Source organism: Hemitrygon akajei, chromosome 8, assembly GCF_048418815.1.
Source record: "Hemitrygon akajei chromosome 8, sHemAka1.3, whole genome shotgun sequence".
In the NCBI taxonomy this organism is placed as follows: Eukaryota; Metazoa; Chordata; class Chondrichthyes; order Myliobatiformes; family Dasyatidae; genus Hemitrygon; species Hemitrygon akajei.
The window spans coordinates 157,945,884-157,962,684 of NC_133131.1; the positions used below are offsets into that span (position 1 = coordinate 157,945,884).

General features: G+C 45.1%; 1 protein-coding gene across 9 annotated transcripts; it reads right to left on the reverse strand.

Annotated features, from left to right (window-relative positions):
- Positions 1 to 314: 314 nt before the first annotated feature.
- On the reverse strand, positions 315 to 12,810 carry htr5ab (5-hydroxytryptamine (serotonin) receptor 5A, genome duplicate b). 9 transcript variants are annotated; one of them, XR_012100055.1, is made up of 3 exons: positions 8,234 to 12,810; positions 2,510 to 4,752; positions 315 to 440 (listed from the first exon to the last, which is right to left on the reverse strand). XR_012100055.1 is itself a non-coding variant. In XM_073054900.1 (3 exons), exons 2-3 carry the CDS (start codon positions 8,933 to 8,935, stop codon positions 4,420 to 4,422), a joined length of 1,035 nt encoding a protein of 344 aa, XP_072911001.1. In that variant the 5' UTR covers positions 8,936 to 9,544; positions 11,420 to 12,810; the 3' UTR covers positions 2,005 to 4,419. The 9 variants fall into 9 exon arrangements, 8 of the variants coding, with proteins under 8 accessions (XP_072911004.1, XP_072911001.1, XP_072910998.1 ...); XM_073054900.1 differs by lacking the exon at positions 315 to 440 and having other exon boundaries at positions 2,005 to 4,752; positions 8,234 to 9,544; positions 11,420 to 12,810; XM_073054897.1 differs by lacking the exon at positions 315 to 440 and having other exon boundaries at positions 2,005 to 4,752; positions 8,234 to 9,544; positions 9,819 to 12,810.
- Positions 12,811 to 16,801: the final 3,991 nt, after the last annotated feature.

Sequence of the window (16,801 nt, forward strand, 5' to 3'; positions counted from 1 at the left end):
GCAAAGTTTGAGATATACAATGTCAAAACCCTTATGAAAAAGCAGGATCATCTGAAAATATGGTCATCAGCAGCATCCATTATCAATAACCCTCACCATCCAGATCATGCTCTCTTCTCACTGCTGCCATCGGGAAGAAGGTACAGGAGCCTTAGATCCCACACCACCAAGTTCAAGAACAGCTATTACCTTAAAATCAACAGGCTCCTGAAACGGTGTAGATAACCTTATTCACCTCAACTCTGAACTGATTCAGTTTCACTGACTCACTTTCAAAGACTTTATAACTGATGCACAGTATTATTTATTTAAGAGTGTGTGTGTGTGTGTGTGTAATTTTCTTTAAAGATTTGCACAGTTAGTCTTCTTTTGCACACTGGATTTTGTCAGTCTTTGTTTTTGATTGTTTCTATTGTATTTCTTTGTTCAACTGTGAATACCTGCAAGAAAATGAATCTCAGTTTAGTACATGGTGACCTAAATGTACTTTGATAACTAACATACTTTGAAGTTTGAAGATAGACAATAGACAATAGGTGCAGAAGTAGACCATTCAGCCCTTCGAGCCTGCACCGTCATTCTGAGATCATGGCTGATCATCTACTATCAATACCCGGTTCCTGCCTTGTCCCCATATCCCTTGATTCCCCTATCCATAAGATACATATCTAGCTCCTTCTTGAAAGCATCCAGAGAATTGGCCTCCACTGCCTTCTGAGGCAGTGCATTCCAGACCCCCACAACTCTCTGGGAGAAGAAGTTTTTCCTTAACTCTGTCCTAAATGACCTACCCCTTATTCTCAAACCATGCCCATTTGGACAAACCAAACCATGGACTCTCCCAGCATCTGGAACATATTTCCTGCCTCTATCTTGTCCAATCCCTTAATAATCTTATATGTTGCAATCAGATCCCCTCTCAATCTCCTTAATTCCAGCATGTACAAGCCCAGTCTCTCTAACCTCTCTGCGTAAGACAGTCCGAACATCCCAGGAATTAACCTCGTTATATAACCTCGTTAGATATATGTAGTCTTCTTTTGAAGAGGGCAAGCTAACCCTACAAATGGAGGTGTTGACGACCAAGGTTCCAAGTCAACGACAATGTCAAAGCATCTTAGTAGGCAGAGTCAGCAAATCTGGCGTATTGCTGTTTTACAAAGATTTCCTTAATCTTGCTCTGATTAAGAAAAAGGGGATTGAAGGCAGATCCGTGATCCTTTCTGTACAATTGTAGATTCTGAAAAATGGTAAGGCTAGTTAAAGTCCCAGATGCCCAAATTTATCTAAATACTTTTGAATTTATCTTATTGAGAGGTAAAGCATGATAACAGGCCCTTCCAGCTCAACACACTGCACAGTACACGTGTGTGACAAATTAACCTACTAACCTGGATATCTTTGGATTGCGGGAAGAAAACAGTACATCCAGAAGAAGTCCACAGGGTGAATGTACAAACCCCTTACAGACAGCAGTGGAACTGAACCTGGTCATTGGTGCAATAATAGCGTTACACTAATCTCGACACTACCATGCTGCCTTGCATACTCGACTAATAATCGCAAAGAGGTGCCCACTGAGGTACCCACAAGCAAAAGGAACTCAGCAGGTCTGCGGAGGTAAATGCTCAGTTGACATTTTTTGGTCAAGACCCTTCACCTGGTTCGGATCTGCTACGTTCCTCCAGGATTTTGTTTGTGGGTCTAGATTCCATAATCTGCAGTCTTCTGTTATCTCGTGCTTATCTTTCTTTTCAAAGTCTTTCAAATTGATCTACTGTACATCTAATAAGCAGACTGGAAATAGATGAGGGGATAGAACTATCTGGATATTGAAACATCCAACACATTAATGATGATCTCATTGAGTCCCTTGTGTGCAGTGAGATGCCATAATTCATTTTTTATTGCGGATACTGAGTGATCAATAAAGCTTCTAATGTATAATTGGCATTTAAGAGAAATGTAACCCATCCTTAAAATATCACCTGCATGTCAACTGCACAGTTAACTAAAAAGAGGAAAAGCTGGAAACACGCAGCAGGTCAAATAGCATCTGTAGAAGGAGAAACAGAGGGGGCAGCATGGTAGCATAGAGAGGGTGGCACCTTAGCATAGCAATCACCAGCATCTTGCAAGGAGTTTATGTGTTTTCCCCATGAACCGCTTGTGTTTCCCCTGGGGGTTCTGGTTTCCTCCCTCAATCCAAAGACATGCAAGTTAAGGGTAGTAAGTTGTGGGCATGCTATGTTGGCACTGAAAGTATGGTGCAGGTTCTCTATACCACATCCTTGGACTGTGTAGGTCATGGCACAAACAACACATTTCACTGTATGCTTCAATGTACATGGGACAAAATAAAGCTAATGTTATAATATTATCTTGAGTTAACTCTTCATCATAACACAGATTGAATGAGTGTTACCCAAAACATTGAACAAAGTTGCGGTTTTTAGGAGGAGATTTATTAAATTTAACCATTGACGAGTATGGATACTCCTGATAATACCAGCGTTTATTGTCGTCACTTCTCAGCCTTGAGAGGATAGTGGTAAGCTGCCTTCTTGAATCTTTGCTGTCAATCTAATAAGCATATTCCCAAACCATTCTTGGGTAGGGAGCTCCAGGATCTTGATTTGGCAATGATGAAGGATCAACAATATATTACAAGTCAGGATGGTGCACAACTTTAGTGGGAACTTGGTGATAACAGTATTTCTATGTGCCTGCAAATGGGAAAATTCTTCGCTTGGTGAAAAGCTGCAATATATCATGTAGAGTCAAAGAGTTGTAGAACACTACAGCACAATACAGGCCCTTTGGCCCATCTAATCCATCCTGAACTATTGTAGTTAATATATGCTGTATATAACCATGATAGAGCACTGATGGAGGAAATGAATATATAAAGTAGTGGACAGGAAGCCAATCAACCAAGTTGAATTGCCTTGGGAGGTGTAAAACTTCTTGAGTATTGTTGGAACAACGTTTACCCTGGCAAGTAGAGAACATTCCTTTCCACTTGTATAGATGGCGGGGATTAATGCAGCACGTCACTCACTACAGAACACGAAGGATTTGACAAGCTATGTTCCTAATTGGTAACAACATCCAGATCCATGGTAGTGTTGCTGAACGTCAAAGGGATAAGTTGAAACACCACTTGGAGGCAGTCATCTAATAGCCCTCGCATGATGCAAGAGCCATTTCTCATCCAGCAACTCTAAAACGTCGTTCATGTTGTGCTGCGTGCAGGCGTCGGCTGCTTCGAGTTCTGTAGAACTAAACATTCTGCAATCATCAGCGAACATCCCAATTTCTGATACTTTAGAAGAGAGTTCACAGATGCAGTAATATGACCAAAGAACCCAGATGCAAAGAATTTCAGCAAGGGGTGAAAATTACAGCCTCTACAGACAAAGCCGTTTTCCTTTACGTAAGTGCCTCCGTGTATTGATGAATCCACACAGTGAAGAATTTTTCCCAGATCTCCATTGACTCAGATTTTACCAGCACTACTTGGTGTCAAGGATCATCATAATCAACTTGTTCAGTTTTATCCAAGTGTGTTCAAAACTGCAATGAAGACCACTTATGTCCAGTCCTGGGAGAATCAGTGAGTTTGCTGTAGCGAGAGACAGTGTCTCGGGATGAAAACACGGAATGTATGTTACATTAACTGTTGATTCTTCAATCTAGATTCGTATGGCAGTAGTTAAATGGATTGGATTTATCCTGCTTTCTGCAGACGAGATATACCTGAGCAATTATATATACTATTGGTTAGATGTTGACATTGTAGTTATACAGAAACAGACTCAAAGCACAGCTAATTCAGGATTACAAGATGTCAGCAGCAAGCCTGGCAAACATTCCTGTGTGCATGTCGTTCAATGTACCTTGATATCAGGATAATGAATTAGCAGAAAAGTGGCTTTGCAGTTGCTGGTGCTCTCCACAGGATGGACTATCCACTCAACCTTTCTGGCAAAAGATGGTGCAAAACCTCCATAACTATTATCCAAGAGAAACTTCTTAGAGTCGGTGTTCTTAATATATTAAGAATTCAATATGATAGACTCGTCCGCACAATAGTAGACTGTCATTACTGAAAACCAGTTATAAAGTAGTATTTCCTTATATCTGGTCCAAGTATACATACTATCTGAAAAACGCACTAGGTGTATTACACTAAGAGATGCGCAAGTGAAATGTTTATATATATATCAAGTGGCCGGAATATTTCTTGACATCATGGGATGCAAACGAATTTTACAATAAACGGTCACTTAGCTCTACGAGATATGTTCGGGGTAAGAAGGATGCTACTTCCTGCCTTTAAGGCATCTTCGCTGCTTACCCCATTCCCTGTGCGTTCTAAATGTGTCCTGAATTTGAACACAGAGAGGAGGCAGTGGTTCACCGCTGCCTGGAGAAGAGGTTTCTGAAGGCGTTGTTATAGTTCTTGTTGAAGGCGGTGTATATCAGTGGGTTGAAGAAAGAATTGGAGTATCCGAGCCAGAGGAAAATACTCTTCCAGATCGGGGGGATGTCGCATGAGCAGAGGGGGTTGATGAGTTCTGTGATGAAGAACGGGATCCAACACAGCACAAAGACCCCAATGAGAATGCCGACCATCAGCGCGGCTTTCTTCTCTTTCTGCTCCCGCCAGGTATCGCCATCCGTCTGGAAGGTGACGGTCGCGTGGCGAACAGTGAAGACCATCTCAGGCTGATGAGAGGCTTCCTTCACCTGCAAGAAGACGGCAAGTGTAATTATAAAGTCCCAGGCACCCACTTTATGTGCAGAGTAAGCACGTTGCACAATGCATAGTTTCATCAGTCTTGCTAAAATTACCCGAAGTTTCCATAAAAACTTCTAAGTTGAGCATTGTTTTATTCTCAATTTTACCACTGTGAGAAAGTCTTCAAAAAGTGATGCCTCAGAAAGGCAGTATCACCACCCGGAACATGCCCTCTTCTCATTGCTACCATCAGGGAGGAGGTATAGGAGCCTGAAGAACAGCAGTCAATGTTTTAGGAACAGCTTCTTCCCCTACACCATCAGATTTCTGAACAGCCCATATACCCATGAACACGACCTCACTACTTTGCACTACATATTTATTTTTTGTCTGTTTCTTACTGCAACTTATAGTATGTTTCATGTATTGCACTGAATTGCTACCACAAAACAACAATTTTCATGACCTATGTCAATGATAATAAACCTGATTTTGATTATATTTCTCTCTTCATATATTATTTTTCCATTTGGTCTCCCTTCCTTATGTTCTTCCTCTCTCTATTCCTCTCAAATTTCACTTTATTGTTTTCTCATCTTCAGCGATCTGACAGCTCTCCTGCTCTTCCTCTTGGAGTTTCCTCATGGTATTGTTTTCATTTTATTTCCCTGCCCTTTGTTCTGATTTTGCTAATGTGTTAATGTGAAGTCACCCTCATTCTACTGATCTCACTTTTTCCCTGCCCTGTCCCTCAACTGCCGTCTTCTTATGACCCTTTGTACTATCTCTTTTTTTTTTTACGTAGTTCAGTCTAGTTTTTGTACTGTGTTATGTAACACCATGGTCCTGAAAAATGCTGTCTCATTTTCACTATGCACTGTACCAGCAGTTATGGTCGAAGTGACAATAAAAATGACTTGACTTGGTTCCTTTCTCACGCTTTCTGCTTTCTAAATGTCTCACAATCTATCAGTCAGACATTTAGAGTCATAGAGCATACAGCTCAGAATCAGACCATGAACTCTTCTCGCTACTACCTTCAGGCAGGAGGTACAGAAGCCTTAGGTCCCACACCACCAGGTTCAGGAACCGTTATTAACTAAAACCACCAGCTCCTGAACTGGTGTGGATAACTTCTTTTTCCTCAACACTGAACTGATTCCACAACCTTAAAAATTCACTTCCAAGGATTCGTGTTCTCAGTATTTATTTTATATATTTTCACAATGTATCTTCTTTTGCACATTAGTTGTTTTTTTCTATTTTTATGTATAGTTTTCAGAAATTCTACTGTATTTACTTATTTTCTGTTAATGTCTTCAAGAAAATAAATCTCAGGGTAATATATGGTGACGTTTATGTCTTTGATAATAAATTAATTTTGAGACATTTGACTTTGACAGCAGTTCTGTTCAGACAAATTGCCTAATTTGACAGGATGGGTTCACCTCCAACAACAACAGGGAAGCTTGAAAAGCTTAATATGCCGCCCGAACATTCATTTCCTCCAATAACAGCATACAAAAATGCATTTGGTTACTTGCTCAATTTTTCCCACGGCAGCTCCCACACCTGCAGCCTGATCTGAGACAGGATCTGCTGACATTGGAGAGGGTCCAGGGGAGGCTCACAGAAATAATCCTGAAATGGTGGTGCTCCCTACGCAAGAATGGCTTGGGAATACACTTACTACATTGACAACAAAGTTTGAAGAAGGCAGCTCACCTCTGTCCTCTCAAGGCTGAGAAGTTATTGATCAATTGGCATTATCAGAAATATCTACACCCATCAATTATTAAAATTAATTCTGCTCCTATGCCTTACTGTTTATGGTCTAACCTCTGCCACCAAGAGGGACAAGGGTAGCACTAGGCAGGGGATCACCACAGCCTGCAGGTTTCCTTCCAAGCTGCCCTCTGTGTTTGACTTGGAAGTATATCATCAGTCCTTAGTTGCATGTTCTAATTCCTGGCACTGAATAACCAGCAGTACCATGGGAGGACCATTGCCAGGACTGCAGTGCCTCAAGCCCCTTCTCAAGAGCAATTAGAGATGAGCAATAAATACAAGCCTTGTCGGTGGCATGCACCTTCAATAAAACAAGAAAATATTGGAAAATGTCGCCTTGCTACGTGACATAGGTTCACACCCTGAAACATACATTTTCGACCTGCTGTTACCAAATGATTTTGCTCTCTCTCTCTTTGTCTGTCTGTCAGTCTGTCTCCCTCTCTCTTTCTCTCTCTCTCTCTCTCTGTCTGTCAGTCTGTCTCCCTCTCTCCATTTCCCAGTCTCTGTCTGTCTGTCTCTCCCTCTCTCTCTGTCTGCTTGTCTCTTTCTCTCTCTCTCTCTTTGTCTGTCTGTCAGTCTGTCTCCCTCTCTCTCTCTCTCTCTCTCTCTGTCTGTCAGTCTGTCTCCCTCTCTCTCTCTCCATATCCCAGTCTCTGTCTGTCTGTCTCTCCCTCTCTCTCTGTCTGCTTGTCTCTTTCTCTCTCTCTCTCTCTTTGTCTGTCTGTCAGTCTGTCTCCCTCTCTCTCTCTCTCTCCATATCCCAGTCTCTGTCTGTCTCTCCCTCTATCTCTCTGCTTCTCTCTCTCTCTCTCTCTCTCTCTCTCTCTCTCTCTCTCTCTCTCTCTCTCTCTCTCTCTCTCTCTCTCTCTCTCTCTCTCTCCCTCTCTCCTCTCTCTCTCTCTCTCTCTCTCTCTCTCTCTCTCTCTCTCTCTCTCTCTCTCTCTCTCTCTCTCTCGGTTTTGCTCTGCTCCTCCACCACTCCCTTCCCCTGTGGTCTTTCTCTCCTAATTTTCTATTTCCCTTATCTTATCTGCTGTATTTATCTCTTTCCCTGCTGGGTTTCCCATGTTCAGTTACTTCCCACTTTCCCATCCGCCGCCCCTCATTCACTCTCACACCCCTTCTTTCATTCACATTCACTTTCCCCAGCTCACAGTCTCTCCCGTAGACTCACTTCACCCCACCCTCTCTATTCTCTCACTATCCTCTCGCCACTCATTCACTCCTCTCACTGACTCACAGTTGCTTTTTCTTTATCCCTCTCACTCATTTTATCTTCCTCATTCACTCCACCTTCCTTGCTCTAACTTTCCTTCACTCATTTCCCCTTCCTCGTTTATTTTCTCTCCCTCATTCATTCTTACTTTCTCGTTCTCTCTCCTCACTTCTCCCTGACCCATTTATTCACTCTCCCGTTCCCAATCAATATCACATCCTCACTCCTTTCCTTCACCCTACCCACTCTATCGCTTCACCTTACTCATTTATTCTCCCTATTACACTCTATCCCTCTCTTACTCGCCCTTGCACCCTATCCCTCCGTCACCCTTCTCCTCCCTGCATTATGCACTCTCTCTCCCGCCAACCTCTCCACCTATCTCCCCTTATCCCCCTTCGCAGTACCTTCCCCTTCAACCGTGCCCGCCCGCTTTCCCCGCCCTGCCGCCCGGTCTGCCGGCTCTGTCCGAGATATTGTACCTCCACAACCTCAGGCATCGGGGTGATGGTGTTGGTCCGGCGGGTTCCGATCCGAAATTTGGCAGCTTTGTAAATTTTCCAGTAGACGAACAGGACCACGCTGAGGGGCAGGTAGAACGCCCCGAAGGTGGAGAAGATGGTGTAGGAGGGCTCCTGACTCACTTGGCACTGCTCGTCCTGCTCCGAGTAAGTTTTGCCCCAGCCGAAGAGGGGCGAGAGGGAGATGACGGAGGACAGGACCCATGTCAGGACGATCATGATGTTGGAAATCTTCTTTCTCGTTTTCAGCGTGTACTCCAGGTGCCTAGTGATGGACCAGTAGCGGTCTAGGGCGATGGCCGTCACGTTCCAGATACTGGCCGTGCAACACAGGACATCGAAGGAGATCCAGACCTGACACAGGACCTTGCCCAGCCTCCAGCGCCGCCCGTCCAACTCGTGGACTAGGCTGAGGGGCATGACCAGCGCCGCCACCATCACGTCCGAGATGGCCATGGAGGCGACCAGGTTGTGCGGGACCCGGTGGAACGTCCTCACGCGCAGGATGGTGACCAGGACCAAGACGTTCCAGAGGAAGGTGGCGAGCATCAGCATCGCCAGTAAGGTCAGCACGAGGATGCTGAAGACCGAAGCCGGTTTCGGGGACAGGTCCGCCGGTCCCGCCGTCCAGTTAGCCCACGGCGTGTAGTTGGACGTGACCATGGTGTCCCGGGATCTCGAGAGGTTCGTGTTAAAGTACGGCGGCGCTATCGATAGCTCGAAGCCGTCTGCAGGTGGGACCCAGCGTACTCTCTCCCCATCTGTCGCTGCTCCGTGGCCCCAGACTTTCTCCGGACTTGAGAGAGGAAAGTGCAGATTAAAACCCCTGGCGATCTGCTTCGGATAAGAAGGATGCGAGGTTTAAACTCAGGTGGTCTGGTCTGGACTGGACAACCGCGCTGCATTAAATTTAAACAAAGCGTGCGTTACTTTGGGTTTGGATTCAGCAAACGCCCCGTGCAGAACAGAGGCAATTGACAGGAGGAAAGGGGGGGGGGGTGACATACCTCGCATTTCAGAGGTGCCCTCAACACCTCACAATCCACTCATCCCACCGCCAGCGGACTTTCCAGTGAGGTGCATGAGAGAAAGATCTGATTCCGAGTTGTTTTAAGGAGGAGTAACACTTGCGTCAAACACGGGCAACCAGCTGACCCCAGCGCTCGGTTTATAAAGAGGCGACCCTCCTCAGCCAGGTTCGGGCGATCCGGCGAGATGCTGCTTGTCGCCAGCTCGTTAGGTGGGAATGTGACACCAGCCTCCCTTCAGATCCTGTGTAGAAATGTTGTGTTTTAAGCAGCCAAGCAGGATGGACGGTCCTAACAAGCGTGTGAGGCAGACGCGTTAAATCAGACAATGAAATCATCTGTCTCTGATACACACACACACACACACACACACACACACACACACACACACACACACACACACACACACACACACACACACACACACACACACACACACACACACACACACACACACACACACACACAGTCCCCGCGCCGGCTCTGTGCAAAGGCATAAGTACTCTATCTTTCCCGACCTGTGTTTGGTTATAATCGCGGCGAGGGTGCACTGATAATCTGGAACGCACGGACCAAGACAGTCACATTAAAGGAGCATTTAGATGAGTCTCGAAACGCCCAGGTGTCGTGGGTGAGTGTTGTAAAGTGGGAATATTATGGATAAACATAGAGGCAGCTGAGGGAACTGAGTAGTTAAACTTCGTTAGTGTGGACAGGCCGGCACGGAGGGCCGAAGGTGCTCCGTTACTCATTGACCCTCTTGTGTGTACAACTGTGTAAGTGTTCGCTGTCGAGTCAGAGGCGTTGGTGGACGGGGTTCCGCTCGGCTTTTTCACTGATTTCTGAAGTGGGTACAATACATCTGCTGCCAGAGCGCAGCCTGAATGTGAGCCACTGAGAAGGCGTTCCAGGGGCCGGTCAAATCCCTCCCTGAACGTCACGTTTGAGGAAGCTTCTGCGGGGGACTTGGAGTCGGTAAGTGTCCAGGGTCTGGTCCACAACCGTGCAGGCGCTTCAGTGCAGTGGCACCTTTAACTAAGCAGCGCGCAAACAGCTGCAGGAACTCAGGACTGTCTGGCAGCCTCTATGGAGGGACACGGGCAGTCGACGTTCGGAGCGGAGACCTTCTGTAGTTCCAGCATCTGCAGCCTTCTGTGTCTCCGGCTCTTTAAATGAGGGCGTCAAAGGTTACGGGGCGAAGGCGGGAGAATGGTGTTGAGAGGGATAATAAATCAGCCATGATGGGATGGCAGAGCAGATTCGATGGGCCGAATGCCGTAAGTTTGCGCTCCTAAGTCTTAAGAAAATCGGCAGGTGGTGGGGTGGATGATAACGAGTTGATGTGGGGGCTTGTAGATGACCTGAATGTTCTGTATCCCTGCTATAAGGTTCTTCTCACAGAATAAAATAAACCCAAGGAAACGCAATGGTCAGGTAGCATCCGCGAAGGCAACGAGAGGATGAATGCTGTAACAAGGACTGAGAACGGAGAGAGTGTAAGTGGTCTGGCCTGGCGGGCGCTGGGTGGATGATGGACAAGTGGAGGAGAGAAGAGTGGATACGGTGCAAGGAGGTGATTGGTGGAGACGGCAAAAGGCTGCCGATGACTGAGCCTGACAGGAGAAGTTGGTGATTAATGTAAGCGAGGGAAGGGATGGACAATGGGAGGATGCGAAGGGTAGGGAAGAAGATGGGAGACCCAGTGGGTCGAGTATGTGAGTGGAAGACAGATGGAATCAGGCGGGAAAGATGAAAAAGTAGGCAGCAGGGGGCTGGGGTGGGGGGCAGTTGGAATGAAGAGAGAAGCGAGAGAGCCCGGGTGGACCAGAAGCAAAGCGAAGGGGAAAACTGGAGAAGTCACAGTCATGCCGTTGGGTTGTAGACTACCCAGGAACAACCTTTGGGAACAGGATCAGTGTACCCCTGAGGCGGCGAGCTGAAACCATCTCCATGTGCTCATGGCTCGGGAACAGCGGCTTGGAGGCAGCTCGGAGCCGAAGGCTTTTGACTCGATTGGGTCAAGGAATGCCCGGGAAATTGCAGTGTGCGCGTAACTCACTGGCTAGGAAGCGTTGCATATAAACACACCGGTACTCCAAGGATATAACTACACCATTACTTGTCCTGTGCGAGGCCATGTGCTCTTCCCCTCTCTTTATTATTGGAAGCCTACAGTAGAAAATCTTAAAAGCTTGTCTTGCTCTCCAGTATTCCAGCGTCTTTTGAAAAAGAAATATTGGTTTTTCACGGATACACTTAAATCATTTACAAAATTCGTATCATTTTCCAAATTCAAACATTCCACAGATGCGGGATCTCGACCCGAAACGTCGACCGTCCGTTTTTCTCCACGGACGCTGTTGGACCCGCTGAGTTCCTCCAGTCTGTGGTTCCAGATTCCAGAATCATGAGTCTTTTGTGTCTCTCATTTTTTTTTTGCCCCGGTGTAGGGTACCGGGGCGCCTCCAGCGAGCCCAAGGACACCAGGACGCACATGGAGGGAGGGTGGCAGAGCGGCGACTGGGGCGGACTTTAGGGCGGCTCGACTCGGCTTGCTGGCCTGGGCAAGCCGGTCGGTGGCTCAGCCGCCACCGCATTCGGGGCTCTCGTCCGTCCCACAGCTCAGCGGCGACCGCAGACTGAGCGATTCCACGGGGACACGGAAAACCTTTTGTCAGTCGGACCCTGCCCACTTAGGCTTACGTTTGACTGCTTTCGGCTTGAACCTAAAACGGCAGGGAGGATAGCTTTCAATTAATGACGCGTAGCTGTGTCTGCCAGTGCTGCTTCTTGGCTTTGAGGGAATAAATCCCGCTGAAGGGCAAGTGCTGGGGTTCCACATCGGATTCATGACATTCCAGGTATCCCGGGTAACGCGAGGGTGGTGTAAAACTATCACCAGAATCAAACACTTAACATTTGCTGACAGGAAATCGCCCGTTTTGTTTTACCTTTTAGAAATATCTGTCCCCCTCCTCCGCCAGCCCTGCATGTTGGTATTTTATCCCACCTACGTGTCTCCTCGTCGAGTCTTTTAACAGCGACCTTGCAATAATTAGACGGGTAAAAGGTTTTGCTTGTTCGAAATACGAAGCTTCATCTGGCGAAACAGCGCTACTGGTCAGAATTCTGACGGCGAGTACCTTTTACTTCATTGTCTCGGAGATATTTTATAGTGTGGACACCGAGTTCGGCAACTTTGATTCATAATGACCGCAAAGATTCCATAAGACCGGGAAACGTAGGAGCAGAACTGGACCGTTCGGCCCATCGAGTCTGCCCTGCTATTCGATCATGACTGATTTTTTGTTCCTCTCAACCCATTCTCCTGCCTTCTTCCCGCAACCTTTGACGCACTCCGCTTTAAATATGCCCTATCACTTGGCCTCCACAGCCGTCTGTGGCAATGAATTCCCCAGATTCACCACCCTCTGGCTAACGGAATTGCTCCTCATCTTTCCTCTAAAGGGGCGCCCTTGTATTCTGAGGCTGTGCCCTCTGGTTCCACAACTGGAAAAATCCTCCACATCCACTCTACCTAGGCCTTTCAATATCTGATCGGGTTCAATGAGATCACTCCTCATTCTTCTAACTCCAGCGAGCACAGGCCCAGAACCACCGAACTTTTAACGGCGTTATTGCAAATAATCATTCGAGTAAAAGGTTATGAATATTTGGAAGACAAAGATTCATCTGGCGAAACGGTGTTATCGTACAGAATTCTGACAGCGAATCCCTTTCTCTTCGTTATCTCTAAGAGAATTTACACAGTTGACACCGAGTTAAAAGCTCCTCATACGTTAACCCTTCCATTCCCGGAATCATTCTGGTAAATCTCTGGACCCTCTCTAATCCAGATCTGGAAGGAAGCCAGATGCTCACTACCGCTTTCATCCTTTTAATACCAAGTGCTGGGAATGCTGTGCTGTTTCCATTTAAACCGCCCTTATACCCATTCGTATCACATTATAACTTCTTTTCTAACCCTAAATGTCTCTAATGATACTATTTCCTTCAAAAAAACCTTTTTGTTTTCTTTTTTTGCTGCCTGGCCTAGTAAGTTTGCCCAGTAAATTCTGTTTGTTCTATTTGCCAGAAGCTTTCTTTTGAATTTCCTTCCGTTGTTCGTGGCTACGCGATTTCACTCAGGTAAAAACACTCTGCGGTGGAGGCAGCATCTGCTGTGAATATTTCATGTCAGGGTCTCTTCATCAGAAAGCTGAGCATCTTTCGGATTTATTTCAGATTTCCAGCATTTGCAGTGCTGTTTTCTTAATATTTATTTACTACTATATATGTTTATGGTGTGTGTGTGTGTGTGTGTGTGTGTGTGTGTGTGTGTGTGTGTGTGTGTGTGTGTGTGTGTGTGTGTGTGTGTGTGTGTGTGTGTGTAAAAGCTAAGTCTATACCAAAGGCCCTTTGCTATTGGACCAAGACCTTGTTCTGTGATAGTTACATCGTGATGTTGGTCACCCTTTTAAATCACACACATACACACACACACACACACACACACACACACACACACACACACACACACACACACACACACACACACACACACACACACACACACACACACACACACACACACACACACACACCTCTCTAAGCAGGTCCAGATGGTGGACCAGTTCCTCTTTTACTCAGAGATTGCTTCAGTACATGAAGTTTACCCTTTAAGCTCCACCCTTCACAGAACTTGCCTCTGCACTTTCCCCACTTGCACGTTCTGTGCTTGGTTAAAATCTGTTCCATCTTTGCCCCTTTGCAAAGGTGAAAGAACTAAAATGTTTGCCTAACAGTATTTCCAGCGTTTTCCGTTTAAATCGTCACCACATTATTTTGGGTATTCTTCAATCATTCACACTTCCCAGGGCCTACACAGTCTTTCTATATCTGTCTTTTCTCCTCAGCCAGAGTGATGGCATCACTGTGCAGGTGACAAGTGGGAGGAGTGAGTCTTTGAGGGAAATTTACATCAAGCTGAGCCTGCTTCCTTTCCGGACTTCCCACAAGGGATACGGAGGAGATACTCCGAAGGTCCACAATAGATTCTGGGATGAAATCAGAAATTAGCTTTACTTACCAGGAAAGACTGGAAATGCTGCAGCATTCTATTTGAAGAGTGTTTCAAGGCCTTCCCCCTTCGAGAGCATTTGGTGGGGTGGACAATGAAGAGTTGTTTTAAAAGATTAGCCTTATATGTCACATGTACATCAAAACATACAGTCAAATGCGTCATCTGCATCAAATCAAACCAGCAAGTAGCACCATGCTTCCAGCACTAGCATAGCAAACTCATAACCCACTAATCCTTAACGTATGTCTTCAGAATGCGGGAGGAAACCAGAGAACCTGGAGGAAACCCATGTGGTTCCTGAGAGAGTATATAAACTCCTTACATACAGCGATGGAAACTGAACCCCAATCGTACTGCTGACACAGTAGGAGCATTAGGCTAACTACTGTGCTACTGTGATTCCACTCATTGGGGTGTCCATACTTAGGTGCCAAATGTTTATGACCACTGGAGAGAAAGCTCTTTACCCATAGACAGTTAGGAAAGCAAAATTAGCTACAAATAGAAATTATTGTATAAAAGCTTAAAATGATATATTGATGGTAATGATCTATATATTGATATATATGAAGATACACAGTAAGGCACTGTGGACCTCAGGCTGAATACATTTTCCATGCACCATAAACACTACGTAATTGAGTGAAATTATAGTAACGTCATACAACAAATTCAGGATGACTGAATGCCTGCTTAATATAGATTATTTGTGTAATGTCTATTCTAGTTGATTAAAACAGTGTGAATTCCTGCTATTTTGATTAGCTCAGTTGTGATAAAATGTAATTGGCCTAAAAACTTAACTCTGTTCCTCTTTCCATAGCTTCACAGTATTTTCAGATTCCCTGCTTTGGTAGAGTTTGTTCCAGGAGTTTTGTATTTGATGAGGAATTACCCAAGCATCTGCTCTGCAGCAATCATTTTCAGAACCTAACATGTAATCTTTGATCTAAATAACAAAACAGCTGCAGGTGCTAAAGGTCAGAACTATAAAGGAAATTTTTTGAAATAGTGTTTGATTTATTCTCTTTTTGCAGATGCTGCCTGGCTTATGGTTTTATTTTGGGAAAAAAATCTATGGATTGGGAAACAAGGTTTATGTTTTTGATCAATAACCTTGCACTGATGAAAGATTGTAACTTTACTTTTTCTCTCCACAGATGTACCTGACCAGTTAACGTGGGCAGAATTTTACATTTTTTTACCGTTTACTGGCAGGAGTGGCAGTGGAGGTAAAGACAATAGAGACATTGAAGAGGCTCTTAGATGAACACATAAATGTGCAGAGAATGGAGGGATATGAGCATTGTGCAGGCAAAAGAGATTAGCTTGATTAGTTTAATTCTCTCGCTGCTCTCGAAGGAAGGTCCCTGTATTCGAATGGTCTCCCTTTCCCTCGATGCTGTTGGAGGATGGTGCCAGAGTTTGGATCTTGAGCAAGGTTTAATCAACACAGTTGGTGGATTAGACTCCGTAGTTCATGATATGATCCGTCTCTGGTTTCTGGGTGCTCCATTTGTCGTTGCCACTTTGGGCGATTTTGAATCGGGGTGGCCTGCAGAGAACGAATGCTAAGCTGAACCAGATATGCCTGGACTGTTTCGATTTTATGTTTTATATTGGGTTTTTTTTTAGCTCTTTTTGTTGCCGTTTGTGTGATTATTTTTGTGCATGGGGTGGTTTGATGTTTCTCCTTGGACAGATACCATGTTTTTCTTTGTTTTGAGGCTGTCTGTGGGGAAGAAAAATCTCAGGGTTGTATACTGCATACACACTTTGATAAGTGTACTTTGATTACTTGAGTCTTTGAATTAGTTCAGAACAACATCATTGCCTGCTCCTATTCTGTGTTGCTCTATGTTCTAAACTGCCTAGACATAGAGAGTCACAGGCTGGTGCAGGGAGATGTGATTTACATGCATGCGTGCCTGCTGCTTAATGTAGGATGCAGTGAACCAAATTCCAGTTCCTTTCCTATTGTGTATGACTCTATAAATATAATCACAAAGGAGAAATCTCTTGCAATGTAGCTCACCTTCACTGTCAGTCTACAGATCTGAGGGTAAAGTTTTCCACACAGAGCGACGTTACTCTCAGTTATACATTGGCAGAGGAGGTGGTGGAATCAGATATAATTATCATCTTTCAGAGACATTTAGATGGACACTTTCAGTCATTCATTGATTCTATTATGGTTTTTGGATTTAGTGACTATACCCGCCAGAAAATGACTTTCAGGGTTGTGGAGGGTGACATATATGTATGATGATGATAATAAACAAATAGAGCGAGGGGTTTAGATGGGGTGGTGTTTGTTAGGAGTGTTCAGGAAGTTTTCCTGACACAGTATGTAGATAAGCCTCCAAGAGGAGAGGCTGTACTTGATCTGGTATTGGAAAATGAAGCTAGTCAGGTGTC